The sequence below is a fragment of the Palaemon carinicauda genome, chromosome 30 (genome assembly GCF_036898095.1).
Source record: "Palaemon carinicauda isolate YSFRI2023 chromosome 30, ASM3689809v2, whole genome shotgun sequence".
In the NCBI taxonomy this organism is placed as follows: domain Eukaryota; kingdom Metazoa; phylum Arthropoda; class Malacostraca; order Decapoda; family Palaemonidae; genus Palaemon; species Palaemon carinicauda.
This window is the reverse complement of record NC_090754.1, coordinates 69971771-69991805: the sequence shown is the minus strand read 5'-3', so window position 1 is coordinate 69991805 and position 20035 is coordinate 69971771. Positions and strand designations below refer to the sequence as shown.

Here is a 20035-nt window from a genome sequence, read left to right as displayed (position 1 = left end):
TCACCAAAATGTTTTAAGAATAAGGTAGCCATAATTAGTCCCACTAATTGATACACAGCACATTGCCACTCATGAATATTTATGCATGATGATCTACCTTTTTACAATGTTTAACTCTTTGGGGTCCCCCCCAACACAGGCCAATTTTCTATGGACTAGTGACAGATATGAAATGCATGTGTTTCTATGGATGCCTGCAAACAGCCAGTTTCTAATCGAGTGCTGGTGGCAAATGACAATGTAGGCGAATACCCACCCCCAATCCACACAAGGAAAACCAGAGAAAATCATACAACCAAGCATAAGAAAAGGCAATAGTCGTGCAAATGAAGCACAAGAGGTGTTGATGATACCAGAAACAGTATAATCAATCTTTCCATATATATGTATGGTAATCCCTCATCATATCATGGTTCACCTATTGCTTCCTCAGTAAATAATTTATAAATATATTACATGTAAATCTATATCGTGGTCTCCTCTTTATATCACAGGGTTCTGAGGGGAGATGTTTTACAATTTGCATATTTTAATTACTTTTCATTATAGTAATTTTTGGGTCTAAATATTAATTAAGTAAATTACACTAATACTGTATATACTTGTGTAAAACTAGCGGCAAATTTTCACCCACAAAAAATAATGTTATCAAGTGCTTCGTGTACCATGAGTTCGTTTTTAGAGACCAAATTATAATAAACTAACTTATCTTTTCTATACCTCTATCCCAACTTCTAGTTCAATCTAAAAAGTAAGAGATGGAATGAAATAAGTAACATTAGCAAAGCATACAACTATAAAAGAAAAAGGAACAAACAACTGTTTTGCAATGAACAACCATAGTAAACAATTACCATAGTTGTTACAAATGATAAGTTGAATATGACATATGTTCCACCTTGTTTGGTTCATGCAAAGGCAAACCAAATTGCACAAAAACCCCCCACAGAATAAGATGGAAAAGTCAATAATATATGTTTTGTTAACAAGCACCACAAAGGTAAAGACTATAAAATTAACGTGCACTGGCAACAGGGATGAAACACCCACATACTTCTATATGCCATTAAAATCAACAGCCTGTACATAAAATTTGAGAAAAGTACTTTTAATAAAAATTACCTGAAAAAATAAAAATGATAGTTCAAGTAATAACTTTCTTTTAGCATGAAAAAAATTATTCATTAATTTGAGTTAATCAGCTAATTTGGAAGCCGTAGATGGTAATCTTGAAGAGCTTACAAACGTAAACAATGGAAGAGACGTATATTGGCCATGTTTTGATTACATAATACTGATGTGAACATATGTATTACAATCATTATTATTGGATACAGAAAAGTGAAACATGACAAATTTGAAAGTAATATGTATTTTTCCTAACAATAAGAACCTGAGATCTTTACATAGACAGAAAATAACACAAGTTGGAGCACTCTCTATAAGCAATTTTAAGCAGGTGTTAACCACCAATCCGGTTGTTAACGCTGGTGGTGGGGAAGCACCAACACCCCGCTCATTTACAAGGACTCCACTTTGGTTAGAGAAAGGACTTTTTGCAATAGGCATTAGCAGATAAACTGTGTAAAAAATCCAAGTTTGTTAAGCTTGAAGAAATACAAATTACTTTCAAATTTTTCATTTTTTCTGACATCCAAACCCTTGTTGTTTACATAGGAAACTCATCCCATGGTGGGAAGAAGTCCTCTTCCAACTGGGTGGAACTTTAATACACAGATTTACTAAATCTGTGCATGAGTGTGCAAGATGGGACTATGTAACCTGATCAGAGGACACTTACAGTCCAGGGTTCACCACCCCGGCAATACCATCTCTATCACCCGAGTCTCAGGCATTCCCCCCTTCTAGTGATACGGTGAGAAGGAAGCCGCCCCTAGCGGAGACGTCAACCACGTCCTACAGGTCTTCTCCCGCACTCATCCTCTTTCTTTTGTTCTGAAAGGACAGCTTTTGGGGATTACCTCTCTTAGGCTGATATAGCCTTTGGTCAAACCTGATGTTCTTATAGCCTTGCCTTGGTGCCAGAGAAACCTTAGGCCCGGTAGGTGTAGAAGTGGGAGGCCAAGATGTTACTGCCCTGTGGAGGAGAGAATTTTGGAGAAAACTAATCTCCCTCCTTGGCACCTGCCTCAGGAATTTAGAAACGACAGCATCACGTCTCTTTATATCACAAATAGCCCACAGTTTGGCTGTGTTAGCAGCTAAACTTCATTGATCTTGCACCAGTAAGGACAGTGTTCTTTAAAACTTTTAAACACCACTGACTGGACTGCCAGCTTTGCATTAAAGCACTGGGCCAGGGCTGAAACTGCTCTAAGGACAGAGAAGAAAAATCATCATTCATGATATTAAGAATATTTCCTTTGCCTCACAAAGAGAGAAGGAAGTAATTTCATAGAGCAACTTTTGCAAGATACCCAGCTGCAAATTTAGACCCTGGAAGTTCTAACCTTGACCTACTGGCCTTGGGAGCACGGTGGTAAATGTCTATTACCTCGTCTCTCTTCTTAATAAGTCTTGTGCCTGCAAGGACTTTCCTTCTTACACATCAGGAGCCATTGAACTGTCTGGCGCTGGAAGCTCACCCATAGAATTGTCTGATTCACAGCCATTCTCCATCTCAAAACCCCAACCTGATCGAGTCCAAGATAGGTCAACGTCGTAATTGAGTTGTGCCATGAGAACGAGGACTAGGAGGGGGGAAATTCTTGCTTCAAATGTTGCAAAAGATACTGCAGCTTTGGTTTAAACCTACTTGATTCCAGCTGGTAATCCGGTCCAGGAATAGGCTCCGAAGGACGGTGATTGTGAGCTGGAGCTGAAAGAGCCTTAGGTAGAAAGGCACCTCAGAGACATGGGAGGACTTGAGTGCATACCCACATCCAGCAAACATCTTTAGAAGGTCTGGGAAAGCAGTGGGGACCTGCAGAGGGCGCATTAAAAATTCCCTTTAATAGACAAGCCTCTACCTAGATCAACATGAACTTACAAGTAGACTGCATGGACTGTCAGACACATTAAGGGAGCATATGGTGCATCAAGGGCTCGCACCTTGTTAGCCTGGCGCTACAACCTTCAGTGAGACAAACAACAGTTTGCAATAGTCTGGCCTAAAACGGGTAGGAAGCAAGAAGCAGTAAGCTAGTATGAGCATGGCTATTTAAAGCACCCTTCCTGAGCAGGCAAAGACTCCTTAGTGGGTTGAGCAGAGTATAAGAGGATGGCGAGATGAGTTCTTAACCCAGCCAGGTGATAGTGATGGAGATTGCACCTGGCGAGCATGGACAGTAGCCTGCTCACGCTGGAGACTCGCAAAACGAGGTATCACGCTGCGAGACCCACCTGTCTGCTGAATGATTGCTCCATGTATTATCCAAGAGCTCTGAAAAGCTATGGCAAACAGGCAATGAGTAGTGCTGATGCCTATGAGCCACCTGGAGGGATGAACTCCCAGGTGAGGATAACCTCTCACGCTTGCGAGGGAAGCCGCTGAAGGTTCCCTAGGGTCGACACACTCAAAAGGGAGAGGATGGGCAAGCGTGAACTTGGGGTGCGCACTGTCTTGTCCCTATGGCTGAGAAGACTGGATATACTCCTGGTGTCTGTGAACTCACCACTCTGGAGGAAAGGGCAAGCCAAACATCAAGACCTCAGCCCAAAGGGCAAGTGCTGGAGTACCACTCACCAGAGTGCTACTTCATTGCTACAACTACTAACAACCGGTAAAGTTGTCGAAACCACATTAAGATTTTATAGAGGTGTTTCGGCTTTCGCTATTTTCTATCTCCTATCTAAAGAACAATGGTTTGTATTTGTGTCAGAACAAATCAGTTATCAAAATCATATTTAATCTATATACAAATAATTATACATACAATATAGGCCTACTGTAGGTGGTCAGACGCCCTGATGTATACTCTCTAAGTTGAAAATGACAAATTCGTAGATAATTTGTATTTTTCCTAACTATAAGACCTTAGCTATTTAAAGTGGGTAATTACTTTCGGCGTAGCTGAAAGGACGCGCTATAAAAATTTAACGAGGGATTATTACCCCACCGCTAGTTAGCGGGGGGTAGGGAGGGTAGTTAGCTACCACCCCCCCCCACACCTGTGTTGTATGCTTCACTTAGCTTAGAGGTAGGACTTCATGGAGGACAGGGCTGGCGGGCAAGTTTGATTAAATAGCTAAGGTTTGTATAGTTAGGAAAAATACAAATTATCTACGAATTTGTCATTTGTTCCGTAACTGGAATACAAACCACGCTACAGTATTTAAAGTGGGTGACTTAACCCTTAGGAAGAGTGGAACAAGTCCCAGCCATACTGGCTTTTGGCTTTGCCCGGGGACTCATAATCTGAGTGTGTCAGCACTCAACAATAAAGAGTCCCTGCACCTCGCTCGCACCTTGCTATGCAAGGGCTGCGGCCTACGTAAGTTGTTTGTGAAGGAAAAAAGTGCGACTCGTCCTAGGAAGTTGACCTGAAGTTCCTTAGATGGAAACTTTAGGCTAGGACTCTCCCAATACCACCTCATCAGGGTATGGGGACGCGACAGTATTAACTTAATACTAGGAACACAAGGGAACATGGTTTACCTGCAGTGGTTTGAGGTCAGCCGTGCAGAGAACCCAAGATGCTGCTTTCCCAAGAGACGTGAGGATGAAGAAAAGAATAAGGGCCAGGCATACCTTTTCATTCATGCAGACTAAATCTGGGTAACAATGCCCTCAACCCTCTGCTACTTGTCCATTATGGAGCCTGAAGTTTAAACCAGCTGTTGTGCAGCCACCACAGGGACGATAGAGAACGTATCGAGCCTCCTGTGGGTCATGTCTTGCAGGTAGTGGGCTGTGAAGGTCATTTGACTCTTCCACACCCCTGCTTGCAGAACTTGCGTCACTGAGAAGTTTTTCTTGAAGGCCAGGGAGGTAGCTACTCCCCTGACATCATGAGCTCTAGGACGACGTGATGGAGGAGGGTCAGGATTCAGGGACAGATGGATTGCCTTTCGAATCCATGCTGAGATGGTGTTCTTGGTAACCCTCCTCTTCGATCTCCCAGAGCTGACAAAGAAAGACCGCACTTGGGGACAAACTGCAGCTGTTCTCTTCAGGTATAGCCTCAGACTCCTTACTGGGCACAGTAGGAGATGGTCTGGGTCATCTGTTACGGAACAAAGACTCGAAATCCGGAAGGAGTCAAAGCGAGAGTCTGGCACTCCCGGATTCTGAGTCTTAGCAATAAACTCAGGGACGAAGCTGAACGTTACCTCCCCCCATCCCCTTGAATGTGCGATGTCATATGAGAGAACATGAAGTTCGCTAACTCGCTTGGCTGACGCCAAAGCTAGTAGGAACCCCGTCTTCCAAGTCAGGTGGCGATCTGAAGCCTGGCGTAATGGTTCGTAGGGAGGTATCTTAAGAGACCTGAGAACTCGAACCACGTTCCATGGAGGAGGTCTCACTTCCAACTGAGGGCAGGTAAGTTCATAACTACGTATGAGTAGGGAAAGTTCTAGCGAAGAAGAAATGCCCACTCCTTTGAGCCTGAAGGCTCGACTTAAGGCTGAGCGATAGCCTTTCACTGCCGAAACTGAAAGGCGCATTTCTTCTCGCAAATACACGAAGACCTCCGCTATTGCTGGAATAGTGGCATCAAGTGGAGAGATACCCCTTCCACGACACCAACCACAAAAAACTCTCCACTTCGCCTGGTAGACCCCTGCGGATGACTTTCGCAGGTCCAGACATCCTTTCCGCAACGTGTTGCGAAAATCCTCTCTCTGCGAGGAGATGCTGGAGTGTCTCCAGGTGTGAAGCCGAAGCAAAGCTACAGCTTTGTGAAAGATGTTGGCGTCTGGTTGTTTGAGTAGCTCGTGTCGTGGAGGGAGTTCTCTCGGAGGCTCCGTTAGGCGTTGCAGAAGGTCTGGGAACCATTCCGCATGATGCCACAGCGGAGCTATGAGAGTCATCGAGCGGTTAACCGAAAGTCTGGTCTTGTCGAGTACCCTCCTCATCAGACAGAACGGGAGAAAAGCGTATACGTCGATGTTGTCCCACCCTTGTTGGAAAGCATCTTGCCAGAGAGCCTTGGAGTCCGGGACTGGGGAACAGTACAGCGGCAGTTTGAAGTTCAATGCTGTCGCGAACAGATCCACGATCGGGGAACCCCACAAAGTCAGGACTTTGTTGGCTACTTGACGATCCAAAGACCATTCGGTACTCACTATCTGAGACGCTCTGCTCAGACTGTCAGCGAGCACATTCCTTTTGCCTGGAATGAAGCCAGCCAAAAGTGGAATCGAGTGGACTTCGGTACATCTCAGTATCTCTACTGCAAGATGGGATAGCTGTTCTGAAAAGGTACCTCCCTGCTTGTTGATGTAAGCCACTACTGTGGTGTTGTCGCTCATCACCACCACAGAGTGACCCGCCAGGTGCTGTTGGAACTGTTGAAGGGCCAGAAAAACAGCCTTCATTTCTAGCAGATTTATATGGAGGCACTTTTCTGATTCTGACCACAGGCCTGAGGTCCTGTGGTTCAGAACGTGGGGCCCCCACCCTTTCTTTGAGGCGTCCGAAAACAGCATCAAATCCGGGGGGGAGGACGAGAAGATCCAGTCCCTTTCGTAGGTTCTTGTCTGCCACCCACCACTGAAGGTCCGTCCGTTCCGCAAGACCCATAGGGATCAAGAAGTCCGGGGAATCGTGTCCTTGACTCCACCGGGACTTGAATCGCCATTGCAGGGATCTCATTCTGAGGCGACCGTTGGGAACTAGACGGACCAAGGATGAGAGGTGGCCGAGGAGACGTAACCACGATTGGGCTGGGAGTTCGTCTCGTCTGAGGAAAGGACTTGCGACCTTCCTCAGCCTTGCTATCCTGTCGTCTGATGGGAATGCTTTGTGGAGATTGGTGTCCAATATCATGCCTAGATATACCAGTCTTTGGGAAGGAAGCAGAGAAGACTTCTCAAGATTTACCATAATCCCTAGATCTTGGCAAATCCCCAGAAGTTTGTCTCTGTGTCGAAGAAGGGTTGACTCCGAGTCTGCTAAAATCAGCCAGTCGTCCAGATAAAAGATGCCGATCTTGTGTGCCCATGAAGATATCAGGGTGAACACTCTGGTGAAAACCTGAGGTGCTGTGGAGAGACCGAAGCACAGCACCTTGAACTGATAGATCTTGTTGTCTAGGCTGAATCTTGGGTACTTCCTTGAAGACGGATGGATTGGGATCTGGAAGTACGCGTCCTTCAGATCCAGTGTGCGCATGAAGTCTTGAGGTCTCACTGCGAGTCTGACCGTGTCTGCAGTCTCCATGCTGAACGGGGTCTGCTTGACAAACCTGTTCACAGCTGAGAGGTCGATAACTGGTCTCCAGCCTCCAGATGCCTTCTTTACCAGAAAGAGTCGACTGTAGAAGCCTGGGGACCCGTCGACGACCTCTTGGAGAGCGTCCTTCTTCAACATGGTCTTGACTTCTGCCCACAGGGCTTGCCCTCTTGCCGATCCCATGGCAAGAGAGCTCAACGACACTGGATTTGCTGTCAGGGGAGGAAGAGATGTTATGAACGGGATGCGATATCCTTGGCTGATCATGGAGGTCGTCCAGGAATCGGCCGCGAGTTGCTGCAACCTGTTCGCGCAACTTTGGAGGCATCCCTCCCCCACTGGTGGACTGCCAATCCTAGCGTTTGCGGCCTCGGCCACTCCCCCTAGGATTTTTGCCTCCCCTGGAGGACTTCTTGCCTCTCCTGTCCTTGACGGGAAAGGGCTGTTTGGACACCGCTGCCTTTGCTGCTATTGCCGGCTTTGTCATCTTTGCAGGGCAAGGTTGTTGAGGTGCTGGAGGCTTACAGGGCTTTGATGTTAAAATCCTCAGGAGGAGGGAGTCCTGGTTGGACTTCCTCCACCTCTCAGCCGCCTGCTCTACATCTTTCGGCTCAAACAGACTACTGCACTCCCCAAATGGGAGGAATGTCTGAGCTTACTGACCTCGGTGTTGGGGACTTTTGAGTTGAATCTTTCAGACACCATATCACGGCGTTTCAGGATAGTGTTAGCCCACAAGTTCGAGACTTGGTGGGCCAGAAACTCGATGGTACGAGTGCCTGAAAGAAGGAAGGTCTCCAAGGCCTTCCTGGTACTCTCCTTAGAAAAGTCTTCGGATCGTATCAGGATGCCAAGAGATCCTAGCCAGATATCCAGCCACGAAGTGGCCTGCATGGCACACTTCGCTACCTTCTCCTGGCAGAGAATCTCCGAGGCCGAGAACGACACTGGCCGGTTGGAGTCTCTCTCGAGAGGGACTCCCCTGGAGAGCTCTTCCACCGAGTGGTGGAGGGGAAGAGCTAAAAAGGACTCCTCGATGATTTCAAAGTACCTCCTCTGGTGGACACGAGGAGGTGGGAGGAGTTTGTTTCCAGGGCTGGAACGGCTGGAGGAGGCTAGCTCAGAGAGCTGGCTCTCGACCTTATCTCTGGCACTCTTGACCCCCTGGGACCAGGGCAAAGCCGCGCTGGTTTTAGGGGGCTTTTGAGTACCAAAGACTCGGTCCAGAACCGTGTCCTTGCCCTCTCGAGGAGGAATCTCCGTATCCGAAAATCCGTTAAGGTTCCCCATTTGAGTCAAAACTTGCCAAAAGGCATGCTCCGACTCTCCTCCTGATGGACTAGCAGCAAGTTCTCCAGTCCCCAAAGGTTCTTCTTGGGGGGACTCGTGGACGTTCTCCGCGGTCTTAGCTGGGGGGGGGAGGGGACGCGATGAAGATGACCTGACGCGTCGTACTGCCGGATCCTGTGTGGGAACGCGCTGTGGGTCTCGCTCGCGCGATAGGCCATTGCCTAGCTCGGGAGGCGATTGCTCTCGCGTGGGCGAGGGAGCGCGAGGGGGCGAGTGATGGTGCACAGGCGAGCGGCGTCGCGTAGGCAAGCGTTGGCACGTAGGAGAGTTCGCGCGTTGGCGAAAGATGGCGCGCAGGAGGAGCTCGTGTGCACGCAGGCGACAGGGCGCGTAGGTGACGGGGCGCGTTAGCGCGTTCCGGGGACCTCGGATGGGGTGCAGCTACAGGTTGATGAAGGGCCCGTAAGGGCGAAGCCGTAGGGCGCGTGCGTGCAGGGGAAATTAGCCCTAGCGCGCGGGCGCGTATCAGGAACAGAAGTTCTGGCAGTGGGCGCGTGATGGCACGTAGGCAAGGGATGGCGAGCAGGCGAGGTCTGATGGCAAGTCGGCGATCGTGGAGGAGAGCGCTGGCGAGCAGGAAAGGAAGAAGACTTCTCCTTGGAGCCCTGATCCGAAGATCGAGGGCGAGCAGGCGAACGACGACGAGCAGGCAAGCTTTGGCGAGCAGGAGAGCGTTGGCAAGCATGAGAGCGCTGGCGCGCAGGAGATTGCTGACGAGCAGGAGACCGAGGGCGCGCAGAGGTCTGTTGGCGAGCAGGAGATCGTGGGCGAGTAGTCTCTGGAACTGCAGGGCGAACAGGACATCGTGGGCGTGCAGGAGAGCACTGGCGAGAAGACAGCAACTGGTGACCGCTTGCGCGCTATAGTGCACTGGCGCACAGGCGAACATTGGCGCTTCAGGGACTAACACATAATGTGTGAAAGCCCCTTTTGCCCCAAAGGGACCAGTACCCGTTAGAAAACGGGATGGGTGGGCGCCCACAGCGCGTCAGCAGGTCTGGCAGGCGTAGGAGATCGCGAACGATCTGCGGAGAGGTCCAGGTCCAAGGAAGTAGCAGGAACGGTAGCTGAAGGACGAGGTTCTTCTGCGGGGGACTGCGAGGATGAAGATCCGAAGAGGCGCCTCCCAACACCCTTGTGAGGAGAAGGAAGACCTCGGCGACTAAGAGGAAGGCGAGCCTTACGTCGGATACGTCCCCTGGAAGCAGCAGGCAAACCATCGGCAGTCCTCTGAAGGAGTCTCTGTCGGTGAACTCCCCCGAGGGGGGGGAGGGGGGGGGGAAATCACCCGCAGAAGAGACCGTAGGACTTGGTTCCTCCCTCGAAGGACGTTCGGAGGGGGGAGTTAAACCTTCAGCTACAACAGGAGCAGGGGTTTGAACACTCATTAGAAGCGTCTGCCACAACAGCCTCAACAATAAACAGAGGGTCAACCTCTGCTACCGCCGGTGACTGTTTGACAGCTGCTCCCAACCTGATCATGTCAAACAGGGCTTCCTTGGAGGGCGAACCCTGAAGCCCCAAGGAAGCCCAAAGCTGCAAAAGATCATCATTATTTACATCAGGAGAAATAATTAAATCCTCCCCCAAGGAAGAGGAGGAGCTGCCTCGCTATGGGAGGCAACTCCCTCTCCCAAACCCCGAGATCGGTCAACAACAGTATGGCCTATGCTACCACTCGACAGCCTCTCACGAGAGGCCGACCGAGTGGGAGCTTCGGAGGAGGTTTGGGCTACGGAAGAAGAGTCCTTAGGATTTTCCTTCTTCAAAGAAACCTTTGAAGGAGAAATATCCCGTTTGGACTTCTTCCGGCGCCGAGGAAACCTCTCCCACTGGGAGGTAGGCCACTCCCTACATTCCATACATACGTTATCACTTTCACACCGCTGACCCCTACAATAAGGGTATAAGGTGTGAGGATCCGTCTCGATGGAAGACATGAAGGTCCCACAAGGGCACTTCCGCATTGTAGAGGCCAACTTCACAACATTCTACAAAAAAGAGAAAGTAAAAGCAATGATTAATGGCTGTCGTGTAGGCGAGGGTGACAGCAGACACGTCCGTCTAGCACCCGAGCCGTAAGCAAAGTGAAGCTTACAACACACGTGTGAGGGGGGGAGGGTAACTAGCTACCCTCCCTAACCCCTGCTAACTAGCGGTGGGGTAATAATCCCTCGTTAAATTTTTATGGCTCGTCCTTTCAGCTACGCCGAAAGTAATTACCCACTTTAAATAGCGTGGTTTGTATTCCAGTTACGGTACAAATGGGGTTTAAATTCACCTGTCAAGCTATAGTGAAGTTAATGGGACAATATTGGGACTACTGTAATCCCAAATTTATTACAATGCAGTGCTCCTATTATGGAACTAACCATAAGAAAATGTTTAAAAATTCAAATAACTGCTTTCACAACTCACCAAAACTGGAAGGCCAACTAAAGCTCCGACCGACTGCATGAAACGGTGGTTCGTGTAAACGCCATCTGCTGGTATTTGTCTATCTACACCTTTTCCACGACCACCTCTGAAATTAAACAAATAAAATATGAATACTGCTGATCTACTTAAAAAACAGATCTCCATGAACCAATAAATGTTGAACAATAAGTTCCATGGTACAAAGTAATGGATTTTGAAATAATAATAATGTAAATTTCTATGAAAGTATTGAAAATTCATATAAAATACAGAAATACAGCAAACATAACTACTTAAAACATGTTTCCAGAATATCACAGCAACTATGGGTTGATTAAATAAGGTAAGCTCTTGACCACTCAGATCAAGGTAGCCTCAATATTTTTAAATTGATGTCCAACAGAATATACAATACATCATCATCTAAAAAAAATAAATTCTTGTAATATAAACCCATCAATTTAAACATGCCTATCCAATAAAATCAACAATAAGGCACTCATGAGGTGGGAGGAAGCTTCTATCAACAAATTGGCTGGTTTAAAATCCTGGGATTTTAAGCAACGGACCATAACTTGAGATAAGGATCTCAGAGGTAAGCTATGTTTCTGTCTATGAACAGATGGTCATAGAAGAACCTCAAATCCTTGTAAGGATACAGTCATGGGATCCTCCCCCTTGTACAGAAGAACGGGGAAGATACTTCTATACCATTACAAAACTGTGCTCACTGTGGCATGTACTTGCATCACCGTGCGATCAAGGATATACAGCAATGAGATTGCTACACCCCCAAGCAAGAGGAAAGAAAAGAGGATAAAGGACCAGACATTTTACCACTTATCCTAGCCTGATGTTGCCCCATACATTAGACGAGATGTTTCTTGTCCCGAAAGGAGCTAGGTATACTACACAACCTACACACGTCTAACGTCCTGTGGGTACACTCCCACAGATAGTGGGCAGTGAAGGTTGTCTGACTTTCCCATACTTCAGCCTTTAATACTTGTGCCACTCACAAGTTCTTCCTAAAAACGAGTCAAGCCAATTCCTCTGACTTCATGGGCTCATACTGGAACTGAATTATTGGGATTCTCTACTTTGGGATACACCCTATAACAATTTTACAAAGCCAGAAGGCAATGGTGTTCATTGAAATCTAAGTTCTGCTGGCACTAACAAAGATATTTTGAATATCTCTTCAGGTAGCATCTACTTGCATTTCACAGGACAAAGAAGCAAATTCTCAGGACTGTCAGTCACATCCCTAAGTGAAGAGATGGAGAAAGACTAAAACTTGGAGTCTCCAACAGCAGGATTCCAAGTTTTCGCCATGAACAATGGAATGCTGGTAAGAGCGACCTTTCTCCATCTTTCAAAATGAGATACACTATGGGACATACCGTGAAGTTCATCCCTTAGCCATAGTCTAAGTTTTTGGGCCATTGTTCTTTATCAACACTTGTCATATTGCTCCATAGGGAGACCTTAAAGAAGACCTACGGTCTCTGGTTACATCCGACTGTGGTAGTCTGAGTTCCCTTGGCTGGTATGATTGATTGAAACTCCTCCTGAGCATGGACAATTTTCCCAATATGGAAAGATCCAAGGCCCTAAATCAGAATGTAGGCTCAAGTCTGAGCGATAGCCCTTCACCGCTTCAATGGAAAAGAGCTTTTGGCAAAGGTAGACAAAAATAATCTACAGAGGGGCTCTCCCTAGAGTTTCCCCTTCTAATGGCACCAATTATAAAGAAAATGGCCCACTTTACTTGATAGACTGCGGCAGAGGATTCCCGGAAACAAACCGACATCTTTCATACAGCTTCTTTCTCGGAGGCGGCGCTGTACAATCTCCAATAATGAAGAGAAAGGTATGTCAGTGAGCTGTAGAACTTCTGCATGCGCTTCGAAACACACAAAAGAGAGGAAAAAATGAGCAACGAAGTCATCCCACTGGTGTTGGAAGTGATCCTCTTAAACAGCTGCTGGATCTGAAGTTGGAGAACAGTACAGTACTGTAAATTGGAAGGTTGTTGTTAAGCTTTGTGGCAAACAGGTCTATCGGTGGTTTCCCCACAAAGTCAGCATCATCTTTACTACTAGAGGACGATTCAATTGCTCCACTCATACCACTTGACCCTGATGACAAAGATTGTCGGCGATTAAAATCCTTTACTCGGAATGAATCTTGCAGACATCTATGACCAGTTGTCCAGTGCCCAGGAGTGAGCTTGTTCTGTCAACTGCCAAAGGAGCTGTAAAACATAAGGTAAGGTTGTCATTCATCAACACAACTGAGTGACCTATTAGATGGTGCTGAAAGATTTTGGGATCAGGATTACTGCTCTCATTTCTAATACTTTGTAAAATCATCTTTCCTCCTTGGACTAACACCCTCTGGCAATCTTTCTTCAGGTAGGAACCCCACTCTTCCTTTGATGCATCTGTGAAGAGCAGTATCTCCGGATGGGAAAACTTAACGGGAGTTCCCTTTAACAGACTCTCATCTCTTAGCCACCGTACTAGATCCTCCCTCACTTCCCAGTTGACTAGAAGTAAGTGTTGAGGAATCAGTGGCTGCCTACCAATGTGTCTTCAGGCACCATTGGAAGGAACTAAAAAGTTGCTCATGAACAAAACTTTCCAGAAAGAGAGGTATCTGAACAACTATACAATTTACAGCACTGGAATACATTGTTTGAGGAGGAAAATTTGCCCTACTATCCCTATGCTACTGATGTGAATCCCGAAGAAACTATCTTCGCCTTTTGTGGCCATCAGCCTACCCAGGTACTCCATCCTCTACCTGGGCTCAAGGCTGGACTTTTCTATCACTAGGGTTAGAATGTGACACACGTAGTTTAGTAGACGTATGCTGTTAGCATGAGCCCAAGCTTACCAGTGTGAAGATTAACATAAACACCTGGGAGCCCTCAACAGTCCAAAGCACAGGACTTTGGAATGAGACTTCTCCCCGACGATGAAGCAGAGGAACTTCCTACAAGACCAATACACTGGAATCTAAAAGTATGTATCCTTCCTATCCAGAGTCTGCTTGAGGTAGTTCCTCCTTACTGCCAATACTACAGTGTTTGCTGTTTCCAACCCGCACATGCCTTCTCCACTAAAAAGAGGTGTCTGTGAAAGCCTAGAGAACCATCCAGTACGATCTGTAACGCGCTCTTCTCTAACTTTGTCTTCACCTCTAGATAGAGAGAGAGAGGTGTTTTGAAAAGTTTGGGAGGCAAGACATAAATGTCTTTGGTATCCGAGTGAGAGGAGAGGGAGGGCCAAGAAACGGAATATAGTACTCATCCTATCTAGCCGTCTGTGCCTTGCTGCTGCCTGGCAGTCCTAGCAGCCCCTGACTCTTCTTTTATCTCTGCCCCTTCTAAATTGACCAAAATGGGGTCGAAAGGTAGGGGTGGTGTCTGCAGCCCTATGAAAAGACTGAGGCAGTGTAGGAAGACAGCCTGGGTCTTGGCCCCATCGAAGGTTACTTAAGGGCCGATTTTAACAATCCCGGAGCATATGTTTAGGGGTTTGACAACGTGGGCTATGGGCTTGAAAGGTCACAGCTCAATCAAAAAGTGAGTCAGAACTCATTTTCCTCCATCTTTCACAACTGCATTGTCAACCTCATGTGGGAATAGAGCCCGGCTCTCTTAAACAGAGCCGGGCTCTATTCCCACGACTTGGCCCCATTAAAACAATGTTATTTTGGGGTTACTGCAAACTACAACATTTTTGTTTCTTGATCAAATTCTTTCATCTAAAAATCATTTGAAAGAGAATTTTCAGCTCTAAAAGTTGTACATTGGAAATTTCCTTAATTCTTTTTAAGTATTATTTTATAAATGTATAAAATAAGGAGGTAGCAGCAGTAGGGGATTCAGCATTATGAAGCTTCATCTGTGGTGGATAATGTGGGAAGGTGGGCTGTGCCACCCTAGCAGTACCAGCCGAACTCGGTTGAGTCCCTTGTCAGGCTGGGAGGAATGTAGAGAGGAGACGTCCCCTTTTTGTTTCATTTGTTTGATGTCGGCTATCCCCAAAATTTGGGGAAGTGCCTTGGTATATGACTATTTTTCATGTGAATTTTTTTTCCTTCGAAGTAAATGATCAGATTGTAGGCAATAAATTTTACTATATTTTCACATCTGAATGACAAAAATCTATCAATATTAAAAAAGGTAGCAGGAACTTTTCTCCAAAAATTTCATGTTTTTGAGAAATCAGTTTTCAAAGTTTTTTTTTTTTATTTCTTGGAGAGATTGGTTAACTCTACTTTAGTATGCATAAGTATGGGCTTTTAGCAACAATACTCCTCACCACGGGGGATCACAAGGATATAATCACCATGTTTCAGTTATTTAAAAAGCAGTGGTGAGCCTCTTCCCTCAAATCTAGAAATATATACGCTGTATGTACCAAATGCCCACATATGGACGGTGCTAGCATAAACTCTCATCTGCATAATTTCTGTGTTAATTTTAAGTTTAAGGGATAGTATTTAGTTATCGTCTGACATTTCATACATAACCATAGCATAAAAAGTGTAAATATATAAAAAAGTAGACAGAAATACAGGCTTCAAGTAGTATTTTTTTGTAGAGATTGATTGAATATCCTTCTTTAGGTAGTATAAGTATGGGCTTTTAGCAATAATTTTCCTCACTACTGGGGATCATAACGACATAACCATCATATTTCTGGTTATTTACTAAGGAATAGTGAGCTCCTCTACTCCAGAATTATATATGCTACACATACCAAATGCCAACACAAGTAAAAGACAATACTATCATAATATATTTTCGTCTACATATATTCTGTTTAAATTTTGCGCTTTAGGCATGTTTAGTTGTCGTCTGACACTTTTTAGATCCTTCAGCATAACCATAACAAAAGAACCGTAAATATATACACAAGCAGAGAAAGAAATACGACGATGAATATAACTCTCAGAAAAGTTTGCTTACGATGCCATCTAGAATGGGATAAAATAACACTTCCTGAAGGAGCCAGGGAAAATAATTTTCTGTTGTTTATGGGATATTGATATAAATCTTTCCCTAAAGTCCTAGAAAAGTAAATAAATAGTTAAGCTGGTCAGAAAAGGGTTGCGTAAGGGACTGGATGAACTTGCGTAAATATATGTATAAAAAAAAAAGATGTTTTAACTATAAAAAAAAGTTATTTGAAACATGAAATATAAATGTTCTCCTACCAAAAAATGCAATAATCTGATTTTCCAAAATTCCAAGGAGAGGTTGGGAGTCGTATGCCTTAAATGGGGCACTGCAAAGAGTTAAGGCTTCTCTGCCTACCCTTCTCCTAGTTTAGAGACCACTGCGTCTTTGCGTTCAACTAATCAGCTGGCCAACTGGTGTGCCAAAAAGATGACCAATTTGCCTCCTAATAAAACAAATTCCTTAAACTTCCTTTCTTTCACTTAACCCTTTTATCCCCAATGCTATTTGGAACTTTCCAACCATTAACCCCCAGGCGTTTTTTCTTTTTTAAGCATGTTCTGCAATATTTTTTTTCAGATTGCGCTGACAGCCTTAATTTTTGTCCTAGAGAGGCCAGGTTGGTGTAAAAAAAAAAAAAAAAAAAAAAAAAAGTAGGGGGCAAATGGCCGTTTTTTTTTTTTTTTCAAAGACGTACCGGTACGTCCATGGGGGTTGAGAGATGAGTTTTGTGAAATGTACCAGTACGTCCATTGGGGGTAGAAGGGTTAAGTATTAACAAGTGAAGTATGACACTGTGCTCAACCAGTAGTCCAACCAAGATGTTGGAGGAGTAGGATCCTAGAGGACCTAGTTGCTCTTAGCAAGTTTTTAGGCCATGCGGTATGATTACTGACGCTGTCACTCGCATCTTCTCTTTGAGGAGAGGATGCAAGGTCACTTTCCGTTTGAGACCGTTGTCTGCGGTCCTCAGACTACTGACAAGGGGGTTGGTTCTACATCGAGTATTTCAGGCTACTTGGTAGGTGGGGAAGATCCCTGCTTATTACCAGGGGCTTGTGGTAATCTATATGTAGAAGTAATGTCTTCTAGGCCTAAAGCAGGGCACAGTCTCCTTATAGCCCATTCCTCAGCGACCTGAGAAATTTACGGCAGCTTACTAAGCGGAGAAATGCAACAGCTATTAACACTGTTTCTTTTGTACTTTGCCCGAGGGCAATATCACCATCGTCGTCATCCTTTTCCGTTATCTTAGTGGAGGGAGATGGAGAATGGTCAAATTACCCAAAAAGGAAAAGTGCAGACGGATTTCCTTTGCTGCATTTTGAGGAAAATCCTGATTTGTAAAATTTTTTTAGCTTCTTCATTTTCTTTCCATACTCCAACCAAATGTCTCTTCAAATCTTCAAATGATACACAATAGCTATGTGGCTCCAAGACAAGGGTAATTGAAATACAGTAATACAAATTAAAAGCTGAAGCAAAATAATTCCTACTGTACACTAAACACAATTCTGGAATATCTGTTTTATTCAATAACCTTCCACTTACTATACTGAGAAGCAAAATCCTAAAAGCAGCTTATTAAGAACAATACCAGCTGTAAGTTTCAATTAGCAAAACTGACTTTGTCAGATCCCTACTGTGCACCATTCAACTTCTTACCGTCTCATTTCTCTTTTGACTCATTGGTTTATATTCCCGGTTTTCACATCTCATTGGCATTTAACATTTATTTTTGTCAAAGTAGCACAAGTTATGACAATTACAAAATTCTCAAAAATACACCATTGACATAAGCTCATTGTGCAAGAATTATGAGTGGGGAAAAAGAAAAAACAAACAAGGAAAGGAATTGCTACAAAAATTAGAAAAAAGTACTCAGAAAGATAGAGTTGGTTGGGAACTTGGAACATGAGACAAAGTGGCAAGCAGTAGTTAATCAGAACAGTAAGTACGTTTGTGGGAGAATGACGACCTCTAGGATGGCCCAGGAAATCAAGGAAAAGGGTAACAAAACACCTAGCCATTTTGTGAGTTTAGAACAGAGTACAGAAGAAATCAGATTGGAGAGACCTCATTTTACATCTAACAAAGTAAAAGGAAACGATGTTGTATTGTATCTATAAATTTGGACATAATGCCCAGCATCTGGTTCTTGGCAGCTGTTCTCAGTACCCATTAAAAATAAAAGAAAGTGGATAGCCAGATGGAAGAATGCTTGCAGAATTAAAGGTACCATAGAAAGTTAAAAAGGGGTGATAGGGGATAAACAAAGCCTGCAAAGATGTCATTGCGAGGTGCACTGATGGCCCTACACTCCATTACGACAGGTAATGAAGTTAAAGTATTAATAATGATGATAATCGCCCTTCTACTTTCACACCCACACATAAGACTTCAGGAAAGACTGGCAGTAACCCCAAAAACAGTAAGAAGGAAGCTGGCACTTCCCTTGAAAATGGTGTGAAATGTTATATAAAAGATAAGGCAGCCATAGCATCTAAAGTACAGTGGTAACTATACTGATACTACTTGGGATGATGGAAGCTAGTAAAGCGAAACTCAAAGTGCTACCCGCAAAAAAATTAAATATGGACAGCCTGTAAAACCAAGTACCAATAATTAAAGTCATCTACAACATATCCAGGGATCTCTGCTAAGATGTATGAGAAATTCAATAAGTGATAAAAATAGTAGAAGAGAGTTTTACTAAAGGAGAAATATGGTACTGTATTAGAAGATGGATATTCGGTGAATCAACTCTAAGCAAAGAGACCCCAAGGACCAAATTAGAGAACAGTACAGTAATACATCTATCACGTCCTCAGTACATCTAGGATTACTAAATACTGTATACAGTACAGTATGTAAATCTATAATGCAGACCCATTTTGATACATAGCAATTTTGTGGGCAGATATGTTTTATATATGTTCTGATTTTATTATTTACTTTAATTAAAAATTATCCTTTTGATCCGAGAAATTGATTAAATCCTGTAAATAAATACTGTATATGGAAATTCTGTTCAGTGACGAGAATGCAATATTTACAATTTGGTCAGAAAAAAATGCAGTGCTACAGATGACACAGAACTGGGCATCTATATGGAAAACAAAACTAAGGTAGTGAGGAGTAACCTAGCTTGTCCAAATGATTTCATACAGGGCACGCTATTGACTGGTAGAGGAGACACGATCAATCAAAGCATACTGATCAGTATCCTGGCTACTTATTAGCTGCTTCCACTACAGCATTAACAATTCTGCCATTTGCTATGTCAAGGAAGACAAAAATACTATAAGGACCACAGAAAATGTCACTTTTAACAAGACAGCAAAAAGGGTGATAACTTCAAGCAGAAAGTCCATAAGGATGAGTGACTGTAGAAAGAACATTGCACTGGAAACCAACACAATGCACAAGAAGGCCAAGCAGCTCTACGGCAAGTTTATGAATGGCAGTGACAACGACCCAGAACCAGGACCATCTGCATCCCCCATCAGATCAACTGAATTTAATACCAGCAAGGTTTGAGATATTGCAAAAGCTGGTTATACCTTAAGTGTGTATCCCTGCATGGAGAAGCTCTCTCTGCTGATAAAACGGCAACTGATGATTATTTGAAGGTGTTCCACACCATAATTGAGGAAGGGGGTTATTCACGTGAAAATGTTTTCAATGTGGATGAGACTAGCCTCTTTTAGAAACTTTCCCATCATGGATTTGCATCATTAAGGAAGCCAGTGCTCCTAGATTCAAGGCCTATATAGATCGCCACACACTTTCAATGCGTGGAAATGTGGTCATTAACATAAGCCAAAGCCAGAAGCATGAAGAATTCGTACCCAGAACAAGAAATCTCTCATTCAGCCCATGGATCAAGGTGTTACTCATGCTTTCAAGGCACTTTTTAAGGCCCAATAAAGATT

The 20035-nt window shown here is 44.6% G+C and overlaps 1 protein-coding gene across 4 annotated transcripts in view; it reads right to left on the bottom strand.

Annotated features, from left to right (window-relative positions):
- LOC137623257 (ataxin-2 homolog) overlaps positions 1-20035 on the bottom strand; it is a 74603-nt gene that overhangs the window by 40461 nt on the left and 14107 nt on the right. For all 4 annotated transcript variants that reach the window (XM_068354009.1, XM_068354008.1, XM_068354010.1 and 1 more), the window contains exon 2: positions 11126-11231. In XM_068354009.1, coding sequence (XP_068210110.1) covers positions 11126-11231 — 106 coding nt within the window. The remainder of the gene's footprint in view (positions 1-11125; positions 11232-20035) is intronic.